Below are 19,256 nucleotides of genomic sequence, written 5' to 3'. Positions count from 1 at the left end.
GTTCAAATTATGTTCCTTCTGTTTTTTGGTTCACACCGAGAATAGCGCATTTACTTGTACTCATAATACGAGTAAATTCAATTCACGTGCATTTAATGCATACTATTGAAAAAGTTGTAAACTATTTGTACAAAGGAACGACTTCAACTAGAATTTACTCTTATATGCTGCATCATTTATTATATACTCAAACTGTGTGTGTACGGGTTTGATATTTAACACACATACTAACATAAATTGTAGTTTTCGTTCGCCTTGCTGCTTACAACTAATAGATTACGATCATTTGTGTGTGTGTGTGTGTGATTATTTTGTGTATTATTATTTTTATTCCTTTCCATTGTCCTTGTTTCACTTGGACAATATTCTAATCTTACATGCTACATTACATTGTATACGAAAATTATTTAATCAAACATCTATCAACTGTTAGCACTTTACACTCAAAGTTCTCGTAATCGATTAAAATTTGATTTTTTGTGTAATATCTGTTCCTTTGTAATTAACATACATATGTAAAGTCGTGCATTAGAGTAAAAGGAAGCAAATAGTGTTATGGGTGGGGGCTAAAAAATTAAATACGTGTTAAGCTTAGCAGCGTTTCGACAGTACCTAAAGGTTTCTACAATGTATAGATATTAGCGTCTCATAAGCCTTTGTTTATTACTTTTTGTCAAAGTTTGTATTCCTTTTTATTTATCGTTTCATTGCCCACTCGAATAATTTTATTTGGCATTGATTATTGTATAATAACAAAGTACTAGTGTGAATTTGTTTAAACGTTTTGCTTAGCTATCTTTAATAGGGGATGCCAAGTGTTTGTTTTGATGCGTGCGAGTGACTGCGGGTGGACTATGCTTATAAACTACTTGTAGTTACTGATTTCTGGATTTCGGTGTATGTATACATATATGTACGGGTATGAGCATGGGCTTGTGTATGCGGCTGTTTGTAGTTGGTGTGGATTTATGAATGATTTGCTTCAATTGTGTATGCTGGCATACATATTTGAATATGTTGTAAGCCTAATTTAAATCTATAACGTTTCTTCAAATTTCTGTGCCGTTTCCAATCCTCCTTCTCCAATTCTCCCCATTTTCATGTTCCTTCTCCTTTTAAGCACTTTCCTCAGCACCAACCTTGGGTTGTTCACATGTATTGTTTTGCGTTTTAGCTTGACCTTTGGCCAGAAATTCCTATTAATTAAGAGTTTTCAAAATGAAAATATTAAATCATGCAAACTAACTTAAGAACTTATTAGCCAAGCCGCGTTCCTCGCACTCGTCGCGAGCAGTGCATCAGTCTAATGTCTTGCCAAAAAACAAAATATTCAGCAAATCATTAAACGACAACTAAATTTGCGTTGGACTTGTCGCCTGCGAAGGGGAGGCTGTGGCCACTGAAGCACTGAGTCCGGCGGACTCTGCACTGGATTCTTTAATCGATGGCTCCTTAGAATGTTCCAATAGCTGGCCGCTGCCGCCACTACTGTTGCTTCCATTGGCTTTGTTGGTTAGGACCGGCGGCTCAGGACATGCTGTGTCCATTTCCATTTGATCCACGCTCGGCTCTGCTTTGGGCTCTGGCGGAGTGAGGGGCTTGAGTTTTCCTTTGGAAGCTGCTGCTGCCGATGTGGACGCCCCCTGATCTTCGTTGTGCGCTCCAGCCGCGTGTGCATTAGAAATCGCATTTGAGTCGCGCTTCATAATGGCCAAAATGCTATGTATATAGGAGTCCATAGTGATTAGTGTGCTCAGACGCTTCTTGCGATCCTCATTAAGGCGATCTTGTGCAGTTTTTTTCTGCGCCGATTTCTTTGACGTTTTCCCGCGCTTTGGTGTCGGTTCGAGCTCATCCTCGAGTTCTGTCTCGTCGTCTGACGATGGGGCTGATTTCTCCAATTTCTCTGATGTACTCTCCATATGCTCATCCTCACTTTGTGCTACGGGTTCTGTACCGGACTTCGGTTCAACGTCAGTCATCGCACTAATGCCTTGCGATTCCATGGCTACTTCAGCGACGGCGTCAACAGTTGCGCTTTTCGCCTCACTGTTGCTTTTGTTTGATGTCATGGATTTGCACTCTGCAAGCTCAGTTTCCGATTGTGATTGTTCTTTATCTTTTTCCTTGTTGTAGGAGTCCCGCTTCTGCTTCTTGTTAGGCGTTTGGTCTAAAACGATATACGATAATTGATTATATTAGACGCATTTAAATGGTGGGGACTGCGACCGTATTTTTTAACGCTTCAACCGCTGAATACAAGGAAAGAATTATATGAAGTATCCGAGACTCGTATTTATATTCTCCTACGCTCAAGTGCGGGAAAGTATTTTTGTTGTTGTTCAACTATAACTAATATTTATTTAATTTTAAAATAATGTTTGCAATCATAGTTGTAGCATACTCAACAATCATACTATATCTGCCGCATAGCCGGGCTAGTCCAACAATCCACTATATACCTGTATAAAAATAGCCGAGGTATATTGATGATTGCTCGAGATTGAATATTTAAAAAACGTTTAAAATACAAAGAGCGATTTAATTATCCTATTTATATTTTGGTATTTCTCTGAAAACATAACACCAACCTCGCTCGGCTTCCTTCTTGAATCGCTCGCTCTTGTTGAGCAACGCACGCAGGGATCCACGTAACTCCTTTCGCACCGATGCCGGCACTCCCGTCGCATTGGCGATGATACGTATGGCAAACAGATCGCCACATAACTCATCAATGTCGTCCTTAGAGTGCATACCATAGTTGATAGTGTAAATCATGCGCGCCACCGGTAGCTGAGTGGCCACCTTCGGATAGTAGGTCTCCAGGAACTCGCGCACAAATGCATCCTTCAGCATGGTCCGCTCGTCCCGGAGCACAATGTGCAGATACTCCACCAGCAGCTGATTCTTCACGAGAAGATCGGCATACCTGTCATGCGTTAAAATGTTTAGATTTATATATTACAATATGAGTGATTGAATAAGTTTGTGTAAGAAAACGTCGGGGAGGTGGACATATTTAGGACCAACCTCGTCGAACGTACTTGATCTAGCGATCACAAACGGGCCGAAGGCGAGTGTATCAGAATGGACAGATACTCTTTCTCAGAACACCGTCAAATAGTTTTTAAAGCCAAATTTATTCACAACAAACTCATAAAGCAGGAGATCCCCTGTGGACACAGAAAAAATGTCCACGAATTTATCAAACTAGCTTAATAAGTAAACGAAAAGAGTTTCTGTAATGAATACAAGATACTGTTACGAAATTTCAAAAAGGAAGTGAAAAAGGCGAAACAAGACTAATGGAGCTATTATTGTGGCAGTCTAGAAAAAGTCAAAGAAACAGCGAGACTCAGAAAGCTGCTGTCGGGAAGAAGAAGGTATCTGAACGAAATGGGGCCTATGCGGAAAAATATTCCTCGACCATCAGCTCAATCATAGATAAACCTCTACATTAGACACAAAAGTGGGCATTAAGCGTCGCCAATAGTACACGTTGAGGGTCAATGTTGAGGGAAGGGTGAACAATGCCACAAGCGCACCCTAGGCATCGCAAAAAATTCTAGGTACTACTTGGGACTCTCACCAAAACTGATACATTGGATCTACATTTCAGTGATGCGACTAATACTGCTCTATAGTGTACTGGTATAATCACAAGCTACAGAGAAGTTCAGGTACTTGAAACTGAAAGAAAGATAATCAATATACGAGTAGGTATCTTACTAAGAGCACTCCACAGCAGCTGGCAGCATAAAGCTTGAAAAAAGGTGGTTAGCAGTCGAATAACACTGCTAATTGCGAAATTGCTCAAAAAGGTTGTCCCTACAGTGATGAGTTCCGAGCCCGACCTGAAACCGGCACACACATTGGTAAAATGTTATATAGGTTTATCTCTTACAAGACAAGTCGCTTGTTCACAAAGTCGAATATGTTACAGGAGTGTATAGGAGTCACATTAATAACTACATATGTATATCCAAAAACATTATAAATATACATATGTAAGATTACAGAAAGGCACCTAACCGTTGGCAAAGTAATTGTCATTATCGTCAACTAAATTTTGTTTGAATTGTTTCACTAAGCTTTTACCAGAATAGTGTGTAACCCATTTTACATCATCAGTCCATAAGGAAATGAGTCGATTTCATTCCGATTGGCGCAGGTGAAATTTCAATCCACGTGATCTTTGGTGACAATTATTCTCCATTCAAGTCCAAATTTATAAAACCGAAATTGCGAATAATTGACCGAGTTAGTATCAGGGCACTACATATTTTCCAAAATTTCCAAAAACCGTCTTAGTTTCAGTTAAGCCTAACTCCAATTTTTTTATGTACCGGATTTTCTCCTTATTAGCATTTATGTTAAACACAATTTATCTCACAAATGAATCGACCTATCAAGAATTGTCACCTCACCCTTTTTTTTAGAGTGGAGGTCTATACTTCCAATAAGAACATGAATTACTGTAACAAATACTTTACAAATCAAAACATGAAAGTTGATTAACTAAAAAATATAATCCCGTTTCCGCAACTCAATATGATAGATTGTATAACCCGATATAACGATATCCGCTATCTTCATATAGCGGATTTCGCATGCATATTACATTCTTGCAGGACAGCCTACAAACCCGAATGTGCAAACTTGTAATAGCATTAGAGCCGAGGGGAAACAGAAAAGTGGACTGATGGCATCTCATCCCGTAGTTAAAACACCAGACCAAACAAATATCGAACCAAACAGGGTATAATAAATAGGGTATAATAAATATATGTTAAGAATAATGGGAATAATGATGTGGGGATATTTGAATATTAACATGAAAACACAATCACTAGTGGAGGAGCTTCAAATTCAGGGGTATTGATATCTAGTACTCACTTGTGTGTTAGCGCATTGTTGTGTATGCCAACCCAGAACTTCGGAAAGTAGTTAAAATGCAAGGGTGCCGATTCAATGGCCACCAGGCAGTGTAGCTTTACGAGAGTGTCGTTAAGTGCGCCCGTGTTAACACACATTCGCAACATCACATCTATAAAATCATGATAGGGTCTATAGAATGCATCGACCTGCGCATCGTATTCAGAATCCACGCCACGTGGTGTTAATTCAGCGGGCGCGATACACATCTGCACCATGGGTCGTGGCGGACGTGGAGAATTCTTTGCACCCAAAGGCCAGGGCGACTTTGTGCCTCGCCGAGGGAAATACGGTCCCAGTGGTCCAATCGCATTCGGGGCATTGGCCACCGAAAGGTGGAAGTTAATCAGTATTGGCGCCAAAATGCTGGTGGCTTCCAGGCTTGTGTTGCGCACTAGCTCTTTGAGCACCTCCAGGGCCATGCGGCTGATTTCGGGCGAGTTGAAGGTGTTCAGAAGAGTGGCCAAGCGCTTGATGGCGTCGGGGAGTCCCTTAGCTAGCGAGGAGTGCTGATGTTGCTGGCGCAGGAAGTGGTGCTGCATCTGCTGCTGTAGTTGGAGGTGCTGTTGCATTTGCTGGTGTAGCTGTTTCTCCTTCTGCTGTTGCGTCTGCGCCTGCGTCGACTGTGTTTGTTGTTGCTTCTGCAGCAACTGTTGCTGCTGTAGCTGCAGCTGTTGCTCCAGTTGTTGCTGCTGTTGTTTCTTCTGTGCCGGACTGTCGGTGCGCGTGCGTAGCGTAGCTAGCAACAATACCAGCTCGCCGAGCAGCTCCAGGAGATCGCCCGCCACATGGCAGGCGGTGGCCTCGTGATGCATGGAATGTAGCGTATGTAGAGCATCAAAGCACATTTCAATGCCGCCATTAAAGATGACCAGCATGCGATCTTCGTCGTTATCCACTGAAAATTTTACAATATAAATATTTTATAACCATGAAGAAAAAACCCACAAATTCAAATATCCGATCTATTTGATTTTCTAATAAAATACCATTTGTTTTAGAAAAAATGAACAAACTCGTCCTTTCTCGGACTCAGGAGAATCTGGATACCAAGTTTGGTTTTACTAGGTCTTATACTTTCCGAGATCCTTGCGTTCATACAGACAGACGGACATGGCTATATCGACTCGGCTTGTCATGCTGATCAAGAATATATACTTTGTGGGATCTGCCACGCCTCTTTCTGTGTGTTCGATGTACACTCGCACAAAAGTAATATACCCTTTTACTCTTTGGGTACAGGGTATAAAGAGCATTCAGAATATTGACCTCATATTGCAGCTATAGGCTTGGAAATAGCATTTTCTAGTAAATGCAATTGCATTTAAATAAAAGCGGTTAAAGCACTATAAGGTATAACGGAAAATGTTTGTATTTAGTCGTGATGAAAACTTGATCCTCAAAGTCGGCAGGAGTGCAACAGCAAGCTACGAATTGTGCTGTTGTCTGCTTCGCAACTAATAAACTCACCAAGTATTTTAAGAGCACTGATAAGTGTGGACCAGGAGACACGCGCATCTAGACTACCCATATAGGAAACAATGGTCGAACGTCGGAATGAAATCACATCGAGTTTCTCCTGATCGCTGGCGTCGGCATGACGCGTGGAGAAGAGTGTCATTAGTTTGAACAGCTCGTCCACGGCCGCTGCGTATTGTGTGGGATGTGGTGTAATATTTTTGAAGGCCCACTGAAGATTTTGATGTTGAGCCAGTTGACGAGTGAGTGCGCGGCTCTGCTCACAGCAAAGACGCAACAAGCCATAGTAGGCGGGCAGCATGGAACGATTATATGTGACTATTTCGGAATCATCATGGTCGGCTCTTTAAAAAGAAATAAGCATTATAGCAAGATTTCGTTTGCCGCTGATTTCAACAGCTTACAGTATATAATTAAATGCAATATTGCGTGTGATCTCCGGACAGTTGGCAACCAGTGTTGCGTTCTCGGGGCAGTCGACGAGCGAATGGTGCCAGAAGGTGAGCAGGGCGTGTTTATTGTGGTGTGCGGGCACGCTGGGTTCGGATAGGCGCGGATGAAATAATTCCCACAATGACCGCATAAATGAACCTATCTGTAAATACGCAAAATATATAAGAGAAGATGGAAAGAAATCCTATTAGCTGGTACTTTATATCTCTCAACACGCTGCAAAACTTGCCATTAGTTTTTCAGTCTTTGAAACCATACAGTAGCTCAGCAGATTAAAGTAGGCGGTTAGCTTGGTGGTGCCGTGTGCACCAATATCGGCATAGACTCGCGCTGGCCTTAGCAGGCGCAACAGCAACGTGATAATCTGATGAAGCACCACCTGGGCATCGTTGTTGATGTCACTTCGGGGCAGAGAGGAAGAAAAAAATATAATTTTTAAAGAACCTAGGCACAAAAATGATTAAAAAAATATATCCACCGTATTCGTATTAAGTTTTACAAAACAAATCAAATATTCAGACTTTTTAAAATAACTTCGAAAATAATTCTTATTGGGAACACCTGCATCACTAATCTGAATTCTTATTGTTTATATTTGGATTCTAACAAGAATCCATATACTTAGCCAGTGAGTACATACAAAATCCATATTTAACTAATTTTTTAAAGTTATAGTCAGAAAATTAAGGAACCGACAGAGATATGTTGTTTGAGATAATTTAACAAATTGTTTGCAGAAATATTAATTAGTATTATTTACCAATGGCCACACCAACGGGAAAACGGCAATTAGTGACATTTAAAAAATTTGTAGGAAAAATAAATTTAAATAATCCAGGGCTACTGCACTACATTTGTTCTATGTATTTTAGTGTTATTATTTCTTATTATTATTATACACAATAACAATGGGTCTGACGACCATTGTAAGAATCACCACCACTTAGTACATATTTACCGATAACTGTGCGGATTGAGGGCCAGCAGTTTATGCTGTGAGTGCGCCCGAAAGTTGGCGCGGAATGGCTGCGAGGGCACAAGAGCGACAAGCAGACAGGCGGCAGCTAGAAAAACAAATTAAACTTAGCAATAACCGAAACAATATTCTATGGGTATTTATTGAACGTTATGGTACCGTTGCGCACGCGCGTGTTGTCATGGGCTAACAAAAACTGCTCTACCCAGCTTTCAGCTGACTGTAGGATCCACGAGTGCGCTATTTTGTTCTTAGTTGCCTGCAGTGAGAGCCAGTCTAGGACCGATTGCGGACAATACTCGGCCGCATCCCACATGCGTGGCAGAACCAACTGCGTGAAGCAGGGGAGGCCAACGGGCCCACCCTGTGTCTCTGTGAGTAGTGTAAGCAGTTTGAAGAAAGGTGCGCACAGCTCCGTGTGCTTGGTGACTGAGGCGAAGAGCATACCAATGATTTGCGTGGCCAAGCGCTCATCCCAACGACAGAGGGCATGGATTAAATGCTTGGTTTGGTGCAGGTTGATACCATCCTTTATTTGTTGATACAAAAATGGAAAGCCCTACGAAATATAAACAACGGAAGCAGAAAACAAATAATGAACACAGTTTGTGCGTGGTTTCCAAGACGATTCGATATTCAAACTGAATACGCAACGCCCTCGAACTTTTTGAGTATCACCTTGCCGCCGGCGATGGCACTGAAATCTTTTGGTGAAAGGCGCAGCCGAAAGTCGGGTCCGCGAGAACGCTCCACCAGACTGGCACATAATGCAATCATTTTATCTAGAGAGGCTGGTCGCATTTTCTCCACCGATAGGGCCTCTTCAGAACTGTTATCTTCGTTGTCGCTGCTGATTTCGATCTGTAAGTGGATAAATCAGGAGAACAGCAAATTGGTTAAGGAATACACCAAGAGGAAGTTAGAGTTTGCAACTAACACTGTCCGTTTGTTTGTGTCCTAAATAAAAATCGACAAGGCTTTTCAGTATTCCAACACGAAGAAGGAACATAGCTTCCTCATCGCCCATGCGCGAAAACTCAAGCAATAGACTGAAATATTCTGACAAATGGCGCAAATGCGACCGGGCACCATGTTCAAGCAGCGAGATGAGCGACGTAATAAAACGTGTGACGCAGGAGGCCTGCCCGATGAGCTCCTTGTCATCATCATCGGTTTCCACGACCAAGTACAAATCCGCATGCGAGCCACTGAAAGACATTAACTGTAACATTGAAACGCCTGACTTTCAACATTAAAGTGTGCATTTACCGTAGTCTTTGTATGACGTGTATGACCAGCCTCTGGAACATTTGACGCACCATTTGATTCGGACACTGTATAAGTACCTGCACCGGCCAGAATGGTTCTATAGACATATGCGAAAGAAACCATTCGCACGCTTCCTGACTGGCATTAAATTGTTTTGTCAAAAGCTCCACCCAGGGAACCATTGTGGGCTGATAAAGAATGAAAATAATTTCAAGAAGTTGATTTATTATTCTAATATTGGGAAAGCAATATATTTTTAAATTGTTATGTAAAGTATTTGTTTATTAATTGCATGAAAATAAAATATGTGTCAGTTATAAATATAATTCGCAGCCATCATTAATGTGATATATCTTAATTGTATTACAGAAGCTAGTTGGTTCGAGTTATGATCACTCACCTTTTCCTTGGCATGTATAAAAGTCTCAATGAAGAACGACATGGACAACTTGGCAGCCATGCAGGTAACATCCGTTTCCGAGATTAGCGTTTGCGGTATGTGCCCGCATATTTGCCACATGAAGCTACAGGAAATGTTTTATAGTTGTTTTTGCTGACAACACGTTTCAATATCTAGAAGCTACTCACTTGAAATATGTGTGCTCAAATATATTGCGGTCTTGAAGAAACTGTCGATTGTCCTGCCATATCCAATCCTCCAGCTCCTTGTTTAATAATGGACGTAAAAGTTGTAGTTTATAGGCAGATTTAGCCTCTGCAATGGCGCACTTGGAGGTCGACGCATGCTGGTCGTTGCCTCCGCTCCCGCTGTTGGCTTTGGGCTTAGAATTATCACAATTGGCTGTTGCTTCCTCCTCCTTCACTGGTAGCGCCGACTCATTGTCGACCATTTTGTTTGAGCTTGTGCTCACCTCTACCTTTGTCGTTTCATCTGCCTCCAGCTTGTCCTCATTGGTGGGACTTGGTGTGGGGGTAACCAACAATTCTGAATGTCGACGCTGCAAATGTTCCGGCAAGCGACGCTCGTAGAAAAGCATGTATGCCGAGTTGGTCTTCTCAAAGCTAAAGTCTAGATACTTTTCTGTAACCGAGTCGTATGTCTTGCTCTGTGTAAAAATAAGAACCGTTAAGCGGACACAGCTCGTCGATTCTTCCTAAAATATTACTCACCGTCATTTCACCCCCAAAACACTCGGCTGCAATCTGCGAGGGATCAAAGGGCTTCACTTCAGCATCGTTGAACAAAAACCAGCGCTCATGCGGATGGTAGCCGGACTTCGTACGTTCCTTTATGAAACTATAGTAGTGTCCCCCGTCTGCAGTGCCGGTATGGACAGTAACACCTACCAGCTCGTACCTGCCATGAGTAAATATAAGTATGATTATCTTAAATAGTGGTCTTACACAAATATCAACAAAGCAGCAGAAACAAACAATATATATAGTGAGGCTATATTAAAATATATATATATATATATATTAAAATTACTTACTCGAAACACTCCTCAATGTCCTCATCTAAAGTTGCTTCAGCCTTTTCGTTCTCGTCGCCGCCATCGCCAGACTGCTCGTTCTCCTTGCGCTCGAGTTCGCGCTTCTCGCGATCCTCCTTGTACTGATGTGGCATTAGTGTCTTTTCTACATAATGACACATGTTTAGCCGCAGTGGAAAGGAGAAATGGGTGTTAACTTTCTCCTTTAACATTGTGACCATGTTAAAAGTATATCGCATTGTGTTAAAGCACAGAATCTGCGGCAGCTTTTTAAAACAAGCGCGTTTCTCAGCGCGCACTTTTTTTCCGCACTGGGAACATGTGTACATGTTGTCGCCCTCGAGAGTGTCCTTCACAGTAACCTCATCTAGGGACTCTTGTAGATTGCGCATGTCTGCCACCTGGCACCGCACTGTGTAAAACTCCTCAGCAGTTCGCGAGACGTGTCCACAGTCCAGCGAAACGACGTTATTACTGAGGATGCCACAGAACAGTCGCTTAACCAAATGCTTTAAGTCGGGAGTCATCTCTTCTAGCTTCGACACGAGATCAATGAAAAACTCGGCCATGTCCTTCTGCTCGCCTGTGTTCAATGGTTGATGATCCATCTGATAGACACGGCAAAAGGAGCGTGGATTATAGGCCTTGCGCTCAGACTCGAGCAAATAGGCGAACATGCGTTGAAGCTCCAGCAGCGTCGGCGCATGTTTCAGTGCACCCGTAGGTGGCACGCGGAGAATTGCGGCACGAGCTTGTGGCATCATATACAAATGCTGGATACACGAGGCCATGTAACAAGTAGCACCTAAATTCGTCAGCCCAACGTAGCCGCACTCGGACCGACCCTCGTCACGGGGCCAATAGTCCCAGGGATACGGTGGTTTGGGCCCCGATTTGTGTTGCGCCAACAGCTTGCCATGGAGGTATCTATAGTTGGTGGCACAGCCGCGAGAGAGTTCCACAAGAAGATCATATGCTGCAGCACGCGACGTCGCAGACTTGCACTTTGGCTTCTGACGATTTGCAGGCGAAGGCATTTCGAAAAGGAATTCGATGATTTGCTCAATGAAGCGCACCGCCTTGTTGGTGTATTTGAAACTGGTATCATATTTGATCAGGTTAGACATGAGATTAAGCAGGCCCACTAAACCATCGTCCTGATAGCCATGACGCAGCTCATGATAGTCACGCGTTAAGATACTTTGTGAGACTGACTCGCACAAAAGCTCAATGTCAATGTCCTCTTCGGCGACCATTTCTGGAGTTAATGTGTCCACGAGCCGTGCCAGAAGCCAGAAATAATCGCGACAGGCGGGCCCATAGGGTTCCTTGCCCTCGTCCGACAACAGGAACTGCGTGTGCTGTGCCGTCGAGGTCATCTTTTCGGCCACGGGCAGAAATGATATGAGCTTGTGGAGCAGCGGAGCCAGCAGAACCTGGTAGCTTGTTGAGTTCCCAAGACAGATGCGATAGAGACCTGCACAGATCTCACGTCGAACAGCCGGTTCTGGATCTTCGAGGATGAACTTTTGCACCCAGCAGCAGTTTTCTGGCTGTGACCAGAGCAGACGTCGGGCCTCCGCTGAGGCATGCACAAAGCTCACCATTATATTCATGGTGAACTGCACTACCTGTGCTCGTCCCCAGAAGCCAGTCCGTAAGTGATGGAATTGGTAAGGAAACACCACGGAGGTGGCAGCAAAATGCTGATAAACCTCATCATTCAATATTGTTGAGAGGCGACGGAGACAGACACCCACATCCATTAGTTCCAACATGAAGGCATGAGGCCGCGCCATCAGCATATGTATGTCATCCGTTTGAAGCTCCTCGAAGCCGAGTAGCCAAAGTATGCGCAACAAGCTCGCCAAGCAATCATGACGCCATTCGTTAAGTACCTCCTTGGGGTGGGCGCTCTGCTGCATCTGACCGCTGCTGAAGATATCGTATAAATGCCGTAATCCGCCGCACTTGATGAACGCTTCACTCCACTTGCTTTCATTGAGCGCGCTGCGCAGCACGGGGGGCGTGGCAGACGGCGGAGGTGCCAAGGATGATGATGGTGGTGGTGGCGGCGGTGGAGGTGTGCTGGCCAGTCCTCGTTCCTTTTCTACGCTGTCACTTTTCTTGTGCCGCTTGCTGTGTGGCGGTTTTTGTGACGACGGCTGGTTTTCTTTGTCACCACTACCAACCTCGCTGGGATCACTTGAATCGAGGGCTGGCGTGGGCGTTAGCGATGGCTCCTTGGTGGGTGAGGCATCGCTATGCTCCTTGCTGGAGTCACCGCCAGCGCTGCTACTCCGCGGAGTCTCCTTGCTGGTCTGGTTGGCCAGCAGCAGTTGCTCATTGCTATTACGACGACGACTGTTTCCACCTCCTTTTTTGGACGAACTGCTACTGCTCGTCTTGTGTACCCGCGGGGAGTGTTGCTCCGTAATTACCAGACTGCCATTTGCGCCTGACCCGCAACAGGAGCCTGCGGCATGTCTGCTCTGTTGCACACTGTTCACTGCTAGACTCTCGACAATGTGCAGCGAGTACATAAATTTTTGCAGATTGCTTGGATCGAGCAAGTCGCTAAGCTTTTGCTTGATCTCCTTGCGTTTATTGGCTTGTTCCTCCTCACTTCCTAGCTGTTCAATATCGCTCAAATCGGTAACAAGACTCTTAAATGCATCCAATATGAGCGGATTTGTAGGCAGCATCGCCAGAATATCCCACACGCGACGGGAGAGCAACTGAGCTTTCGTGTGATGTTGCATGTTGTTGGATAGCGGCTTCATATCGCCAAGAGTCTGCATAAGACAAAATAGCTTTTCGAAGTACTTCGGCTGTAGCAGCAGAACCGTTGGCAAACATTCTTTAGGCGGAGGGGGCTGCATTGATGGGTGCTCCAGATTTGTCTCTTTGCGGCGCGCGCTTCGCCCACCCAGCGACACATACACAATCTGATTGTCCTTGAAGCCTGCATCCCCTAGGCTGCGCTCATCATAGTCAGAGGTAAGTTCTTGACCTTGAGTTATGATGCGTAATGGGCCATCACTTAGCAGCAGACCCAAAACTGGCGCCGCAATACCTGAGTTCGCATTACATTGCAGACTCTCCCACCATTTGGACACCTCGGCTTTGAGATCGGCGATCAGATCGCATGCGTGCATGTGCAATAAACTTTTCTCTGATAAACCAGCCTGCTGCAGCACGATGCGTACGGGCGGCCCCGCTCCTTCGTTTTTTAGATTGCTGTGCGATCCTATTCCTTTGCCCTCGATAGCCCAGCGTCGTAAGTGAAATGCATAACGGCGGCGGAATGTATCCAAATGCGTGTTTAAGAGCAAAAGTCCCCGTTGTACGCGCATTAATGCATTCTCGTCTTCAATGCTAAATATAAATAAAAGTAGAGGTCTTAATATATGAGCGCATGTTTAAAAATGAAGAACGATATAGCCAAAAGATTAGCGGATATAAAAAAACAAGTCGCAAATAGCGCTCATCTCAAGGGAACATTGAACTATATTGGTCATTTTGACTTAATGTAGAAGTAAAATATGTAGAATTATCATATTGACGAGTGGATAAGCTACAATCATGCCTATGTATATTGTTGAACAGGATTTCAGTTCGAGTATTTGTTGACTATGAAACACAAACTAAACTATGAAGTGAAATGTAGAACATCATTATCCTTGGTAATATCACAATTGTTTACTAGAAGCAATCAAAATAAAAAAACAAACTTGACCTGCCTAGGGATTAGGGGAACCTGGATGCCAAGTTTGGTAATTCTAGCTCTTGTACCTTCTGAGATCCTTGTGCTCATACAGACGGACGGACAGACGGACGGACAGACGGACGGACGGACATGGCTATATCGACTCGGCTTGTCACCCTGATCAAGAATATGTATACTTTGTGGGGTCTGCCACGCCTCCTTCTGCCTGTTACATTTTCAGCTCCCGCAAACCTAATATACTCTTGTACATTTTATGTGCAGAGTATAAAAAACCTATAAGCTGTAAGGAAAAGCTGACTTACCTCTCTAATGCTGTGGCCGCCTGCACTAAATTATCCATGCATTGTGACACGAACTCCTTTTCAAGACGCAACTGCTGTCCCATATAGTACATGTTGATATATTGTATGGCCGCCAGAGAGACTTCGTTGCTCTGGGCCCGCAGGGCTATCTTCCACAGATGATACATTCCCACAGCATTGGAGCTGGTCGATATAGGTTCGCTGTGCTTCTCGTACTCAGCCATGGCAATGCGTGCAAAGCTGCACAGCTGCTGAAATAGGCCCAGCGCCACCATAGAGAACTCTTCAGGTCGTAGCTCCGGCAACTTCTTGAGATACAAATGCTGCAGTGCATCCATGCCGAGAGCATGTTGGTCGCCGCCCTTTGCCTGCGCTTGTAACCACGAAAAATAACAATCTGCACACTCCGGATCATGCGCCAGCCACTCCCACAGGGCATCCAGCTGCTCCACAGTCAGGCGAAAAGTTTTTGGAGAACCAACCGTAGAGAAGATAGAAGACAGAAATTGTAGACGGACCGACACCTGCGTCTTATGCGAGTATAGTTGCAAGCCTAGCTGCTGCTGCTGTTGATCTCCATTTTGATTAACCAGCATCTCAGCATGGCGACGTGCATAGTGCCGAATATTGCTGAAAAAGCAATGCATCATGCGATGATTCCGTTCTGCCCACAGTGTCATTGCGTGTGTGTCCGATGGCCGAAATTGCTGAAAGCTGGCGAACAGCTTAGGCAGCAACCGTAAGCTGACAATTACGCTCCGATTATTGGCAACGTTCTGCAGACACCCTTCGATGAACTTGGTCCGTAGCTGACGATCCATGCTGAAACACAGCAATGTGGCTAGCGCTTTCTCAGCCTCCAGTGCTAGAGACTCGCCGAGTTGACACTTTTGAAAAAAAAAAAAAAAAACGTGTTGATCATATAAAGTAGTTGTGTGTTAATTAAATCATATAAGGGATGCAAAAAAGTGAAAACAAGGTTTGGATGGAAAGTACAAGGATACTCTTTTAATATCATAAACTTACAATTTTTTCATCTTGCAGGAGATCCCAAAGCAATGTGTTACCTGGCTGGCAAACATCATTAAGTTTAAAGGAGGGCTGCACAGGTGTACTGGAAGCAGATGTGGACTCCTTGGGCGAATGTTCCTTGCTGACATCAAGCAAATCGACATCCGAGTCCGAGGGACGTTGCGACGATGAGTTTGCCGATGCTGACGATTTCGCAGCAGCAGCTGCAGCAACGGCCTGTTGTCGCATTGCCACTAGAGATTGCTGGGCATTACCTGTGGCGACAGCGGCTGCACAGACGGCTGCGGCAGCAGCCGCTACGTTTGTGTCGCCAGACTTTTGCATGGCCATGGCGGATTGAGCCGCCACCATGGCAGCAGCAGCTGCTGCAAATGCAGGAGGCATATGAACTCGACCCGCATGTGAACTGACCAGCTGTGCCAGCTCTTCCTCGCACGGGGACACATCCTCATCATCGAAGTCGGCTAGATTCTTTTCCGATTTGTTGCTCATGGGTGAGCTGTAGCTGTAGCTTCCATCGTTCTCGGCACCGCTAAGCAACTCGCTTATATTAGTTTCAGCAATGGCGCGTATATATGGACCCTCTCCGTGCAAATGCTTTAAAACGGCGGCGGGAACCACCTGACCGGCACTATCGCTACATTCATCGCTGTCGGCGAGAATCTCGCCATCTCCATCCTCACTGCTTGGCACATCCTCGCCACCATCCCAGATTTCGACCAACTCGTGTGGTAGCATCAGTTGCTTATTCTTCTGCCGCCTTCGTTTGATGGTTTTCTTGCGATGAAGCTGCAGTTCGAGGGCTGCGCGCGACTGCAATTCCTCCTCGCTGCTGGTATTGTCGATTATGTTCACAATTCGATGGTTTTGTATTCTGTAAAGTAATAAATCAGTAGATGGTTAACTTATTCGACTTAAGAAATTTATTGCCATCTTATATTCAATCTTAAGAACGGTTGCTATCTACACATTTAAAAAAGGATGTATATTTTTTGAAAAACATTAATTTAAATTTGTTTATAAATTAATTCATTTCACTTAAATAAATATTAAATCTGATGTCTAATAGATAATAACTCATAGGCAGCTTTAACACTTACTTCATATCTACTTTAGCCATATCTTCCTCGCTGAGTTGTTTTGCCTTCTCAGTGGTTGGGTCACAAATATGCCGCCTGTGCCTGGCTTGTTTGCAGGGCGGCACTCCATCATTGGGGCTTTTGTGGCCGCCCACGCCAGAGCCACCATTGCCACCTCCACCGCTCGCTATACTACTGTCATCAGCACCCACATGCTCATCCTCCGTGTTGCTGCCCTCAATGCTTCCACTGTCCGAACTGGAGGCTGTTACATTTGAGCCTAGCATGTGTTCATGTTGCATTATATTCATTTGGCTACGCGAGCAGTCTCGCGTCCAAATAAGCTTAGTCAGCGCGGATGCGATGTAGATACTCTGTTCAGTGTGTTCCTTGGGATCCATGCGACAAAGCAGCGAATACAAATGCATAGCTGGGCGCGGTGCTAAATTCTTGACAAGTGCAGGCAAAATATCAAAAATTGTTTTGGAGCAATGCTTTAACTGTGTGGCCTGCCAGATGAGTTTGATGTCCTCTTCAGAGATTTGATTTTCGACAGCTAAAAAGTTAAGCAATACATGTGCTTGTTTCACAATCTCAACATGTAAGTTTGGTCCGAACAAATGCTGCACAATATGATTCTCAGTTAACCAATTGGCAATACGCTGGCCAAACAGCTCAACCTCAGTGACCGTCTCTGTGGTGCAGATTTCATTAAAAAGATTGATGTGTGCGTTGATTTGGGCCATGCCTAGGGTAAGAAACAATTGTTGTTAAATTTTATTTAAGTAAGAATAAACTGACACTCACCTGCTAGTCGCATCGTCAGCGTGGTCGAAGTAAAGTACTTAAAGGCCAGAGCCAGACCTTCGGTGTCAAAATTAACGGCCACATCGAGCGGATCGCGCATAGAGGACCACACAAAATCGGCCATAGCGCGTGTGGCCGCAGAACGCAAATTCTGATCTGATAGCTTGCACATATACTGTAAGATGCGACTTCGCAGTGGCACAAACAGTTGCGTGTTACAATGGTAATTAAGCCAGAGCTTCACGTTCGATACTGTGGCGGTCATCGAGTGCGCCGTAGACACAGGCAAATCGGGATGCTCAAAGCACAATGACATGGCGCCAAAGCCGCCCGAGTTGCAGAACAGGCTCACATTGCGCAGCAGGTAAATTGGAAGATCGTTGTCGTGTAAATCACATATGAGGGCCAAATGGTGGGCCTCCTCCGCCTGCAGATCATCCAAACGCGAGTGCATGCCATGCTTATGAGCAATATAGAGCGGAAAATTGAGCAGAAATACTTTGGAGACTAGCACAAGCAGCTTTTCAACTTCTGGCAATATCCACGGTTCCTCGGTGTATTGTGTGTGCGCCTTAGTAGGTGTGCTTGGACCAGCAGCTGGCAGCTTTGAAACCGGACCATCACCAGCACCATGTTTGTCATCTTCACTGGCTTCTGGCGCTGAGTTCTTTTCATCGCCGCCACCATCGGCACCTACAGAAGGTGATGATTCATTAGATTCCTTGCGGTCTGTCTGCTCACTGTCTATCTCATTATCCGCTGGCGAATCCTTCTCATCTGACTGCTGACGCTGCTGCTGGGCTTGAGCAACTACCTGTGCCGCACTGGCTGTCAGCCGCTTATAACTTTCAATCAGATGATCGATGTGCTTTAAATGCTGCACTGTCAGACAAATTAGCGACTGCACCACTAGATTGAAGCGATCATAGTTTTTCGTGTCCCGATACAAGCACATGCATTGCCGCTGTGGCCACGACTGTATATAGTTAAATGTAGTTTCGATTTCGCTCTTTAGAAGTAGCTGAAACTTGATCTCAGAGCTCGCCACGCGTGCTTCATCTGAAACAAAGGTGGAGAATGAAGATGAAGTAGTGGCCGCCACATTGTGTTGTGTGCAATTGAGCGAACTTCTTTCAACTTCGACTTCAAACTTCAATGCTACTTACACAGCTCTAACAGAGTTTGGAAATCGGCGCAAACGTCGCACATTGTTCTAGTTTGTGGGCCGCTACCGCCCCCGACCACCAGTGTTGGTATTCTTAAGCGTCTGCCGCCTCAAGTCCGTGTAGCCGTAGCCGCCTTACCGCTGCCACTGCTGTCGCTGTCACCGCTGTCGTTCGTCGTCGTTTTGCTGGTGCGCTTTTATTTGGTCTGTTCACTCGATCACAGCACTCGTGCAATTCCATTTATTACACGCGTTTTATGCACTAACGCTTCTGCACTACATTTACAAAACGGACCTATCCAGCATTTGTTCACAGCACTTCTAAATTCTAGTAAATAAGTTTTTGCAAAAAATTTTTCTACTTTCTTATACTGCTGCTGCTGCGCTTCTTCTTCCTTTTTGTCAGTTCACGCTAGGGTTGCCCGTTAGGGTTGCGTTCAATTTCGAGTGTGTGTGCTTTGACTCTTTTATGACTTTGTGCAATTAATTATTGTTAACGAATGCAAATCAACCATTTAAAAACTTTTGTGATTTTAAATAATTTTAAAATAAAACGTACGTAAGTGTACGACAAA

General features: G+C 44.5%; 1 protein-coding gene across 2 annotated transcripts; it reads right to left on the bottom strand.

Annotated features, from left to right (window-relative positions):
• Positions 1 to 153: 153 nt before the first annotated feature.
• On the bottom strand, positions 154 to 19,188 carry LOC115625316 (ubiquitin carboxyl-terminal hydrolase puf). Of its 2 annotated transcripts, XR_003995523.1 has the most exons (21): positions 18,683 to 19,188; positions 17,517 to 18,575; positions 16,731 to 17,457; positions 15,625 to 16,504; positions 14,599 to 15,485; positions 10,567 to 13,944; positions 10,244 to 10,430; positions 9,701 to 10,179; positions 9,513 to 9,636; positions 9,113 to 9,300; positions 8,781 to 9,051; positions 8,522 to 8,704; positions 8,003 to 8,402; positions 7,826 to 7,931; positions 7,097 to 7,268; positions 6,819 to 7,009; positions 6,406 to 6,758; positions 4,897 to 5,833; positions 2,592 to 2,929; positions 1,247 to 2,170; positions 154 to 1,196 (listed from the first exon to the last, which is right to left on the bottom strand). XR_003995523.1 is itself a non-coding variant. In XM_030520337.1 (20 exons), exons 1-20 carry the CDS (start codon positions 18,723 to 18,725, stop codon positions 1,353 to 1,355), a joined length of 11,721 nt encoding a protein of 3,906 aa, XP_030376197.1. In that variant the 5' UTR covers positions 18,726 to 19,188; the 3' UTR covers positions 154 to 1,352. The 2 variants fall into 2 exon arrangements, 1 of the variants encoding a protein (XP_030376197.1); XM_030520337.1 differs by having other exon boundaries at positions 154 to 2,170.
• Between the last annotated feature and the right edge of the window lie 68 nt (positions 19,189 to 19,256).

Source organism: Scaptodrosophila lebanonensis, unplaced genomic scaffold, assembly GCF_003285725.1.
Source record: "Scaptodrosophila lebanonensis strain 11010-0011.00,11010-0021.00 unplaced genomic scaffold, SlebRS2 tig00000072-arrow-pilon, whole genome shotgun sequence".
NCBI classification, from domain to species: domain Eukaryota; kingdom Metazoa; phylum Arthropoda; class Insecta; order Diptera; family Drosophilidae; genus Scaptodrosophila; species Scaptodrosophila lebanonensis.
This window is presented reverse-complemented; position numbering and strand designations above follow the sequence as displayed.

Coding starts and splice junctions, on each gene's coding strand:
- LOC115625316 (XM_030520337.1), bottom strand. CDS start 18,725: ATGTGCGACGTTTGCGCCGATTTCCAAACTCTGTTAGAGCTGT. Junction 15,486..15,624: donor TCCTGCAAGATGAAAAAATT/GTAAGTTTATGA, acceptor TTTTTTCAAAAG/TGTCAACTCGGCGAGTCTCT. Junction 7,010..7,096: donor CAAAGACTGAAAAACTAATG/GCAAGTTTTGCA, acceptor GCGTATTTACAG/ATAGGTTCATTTATGCGGTC.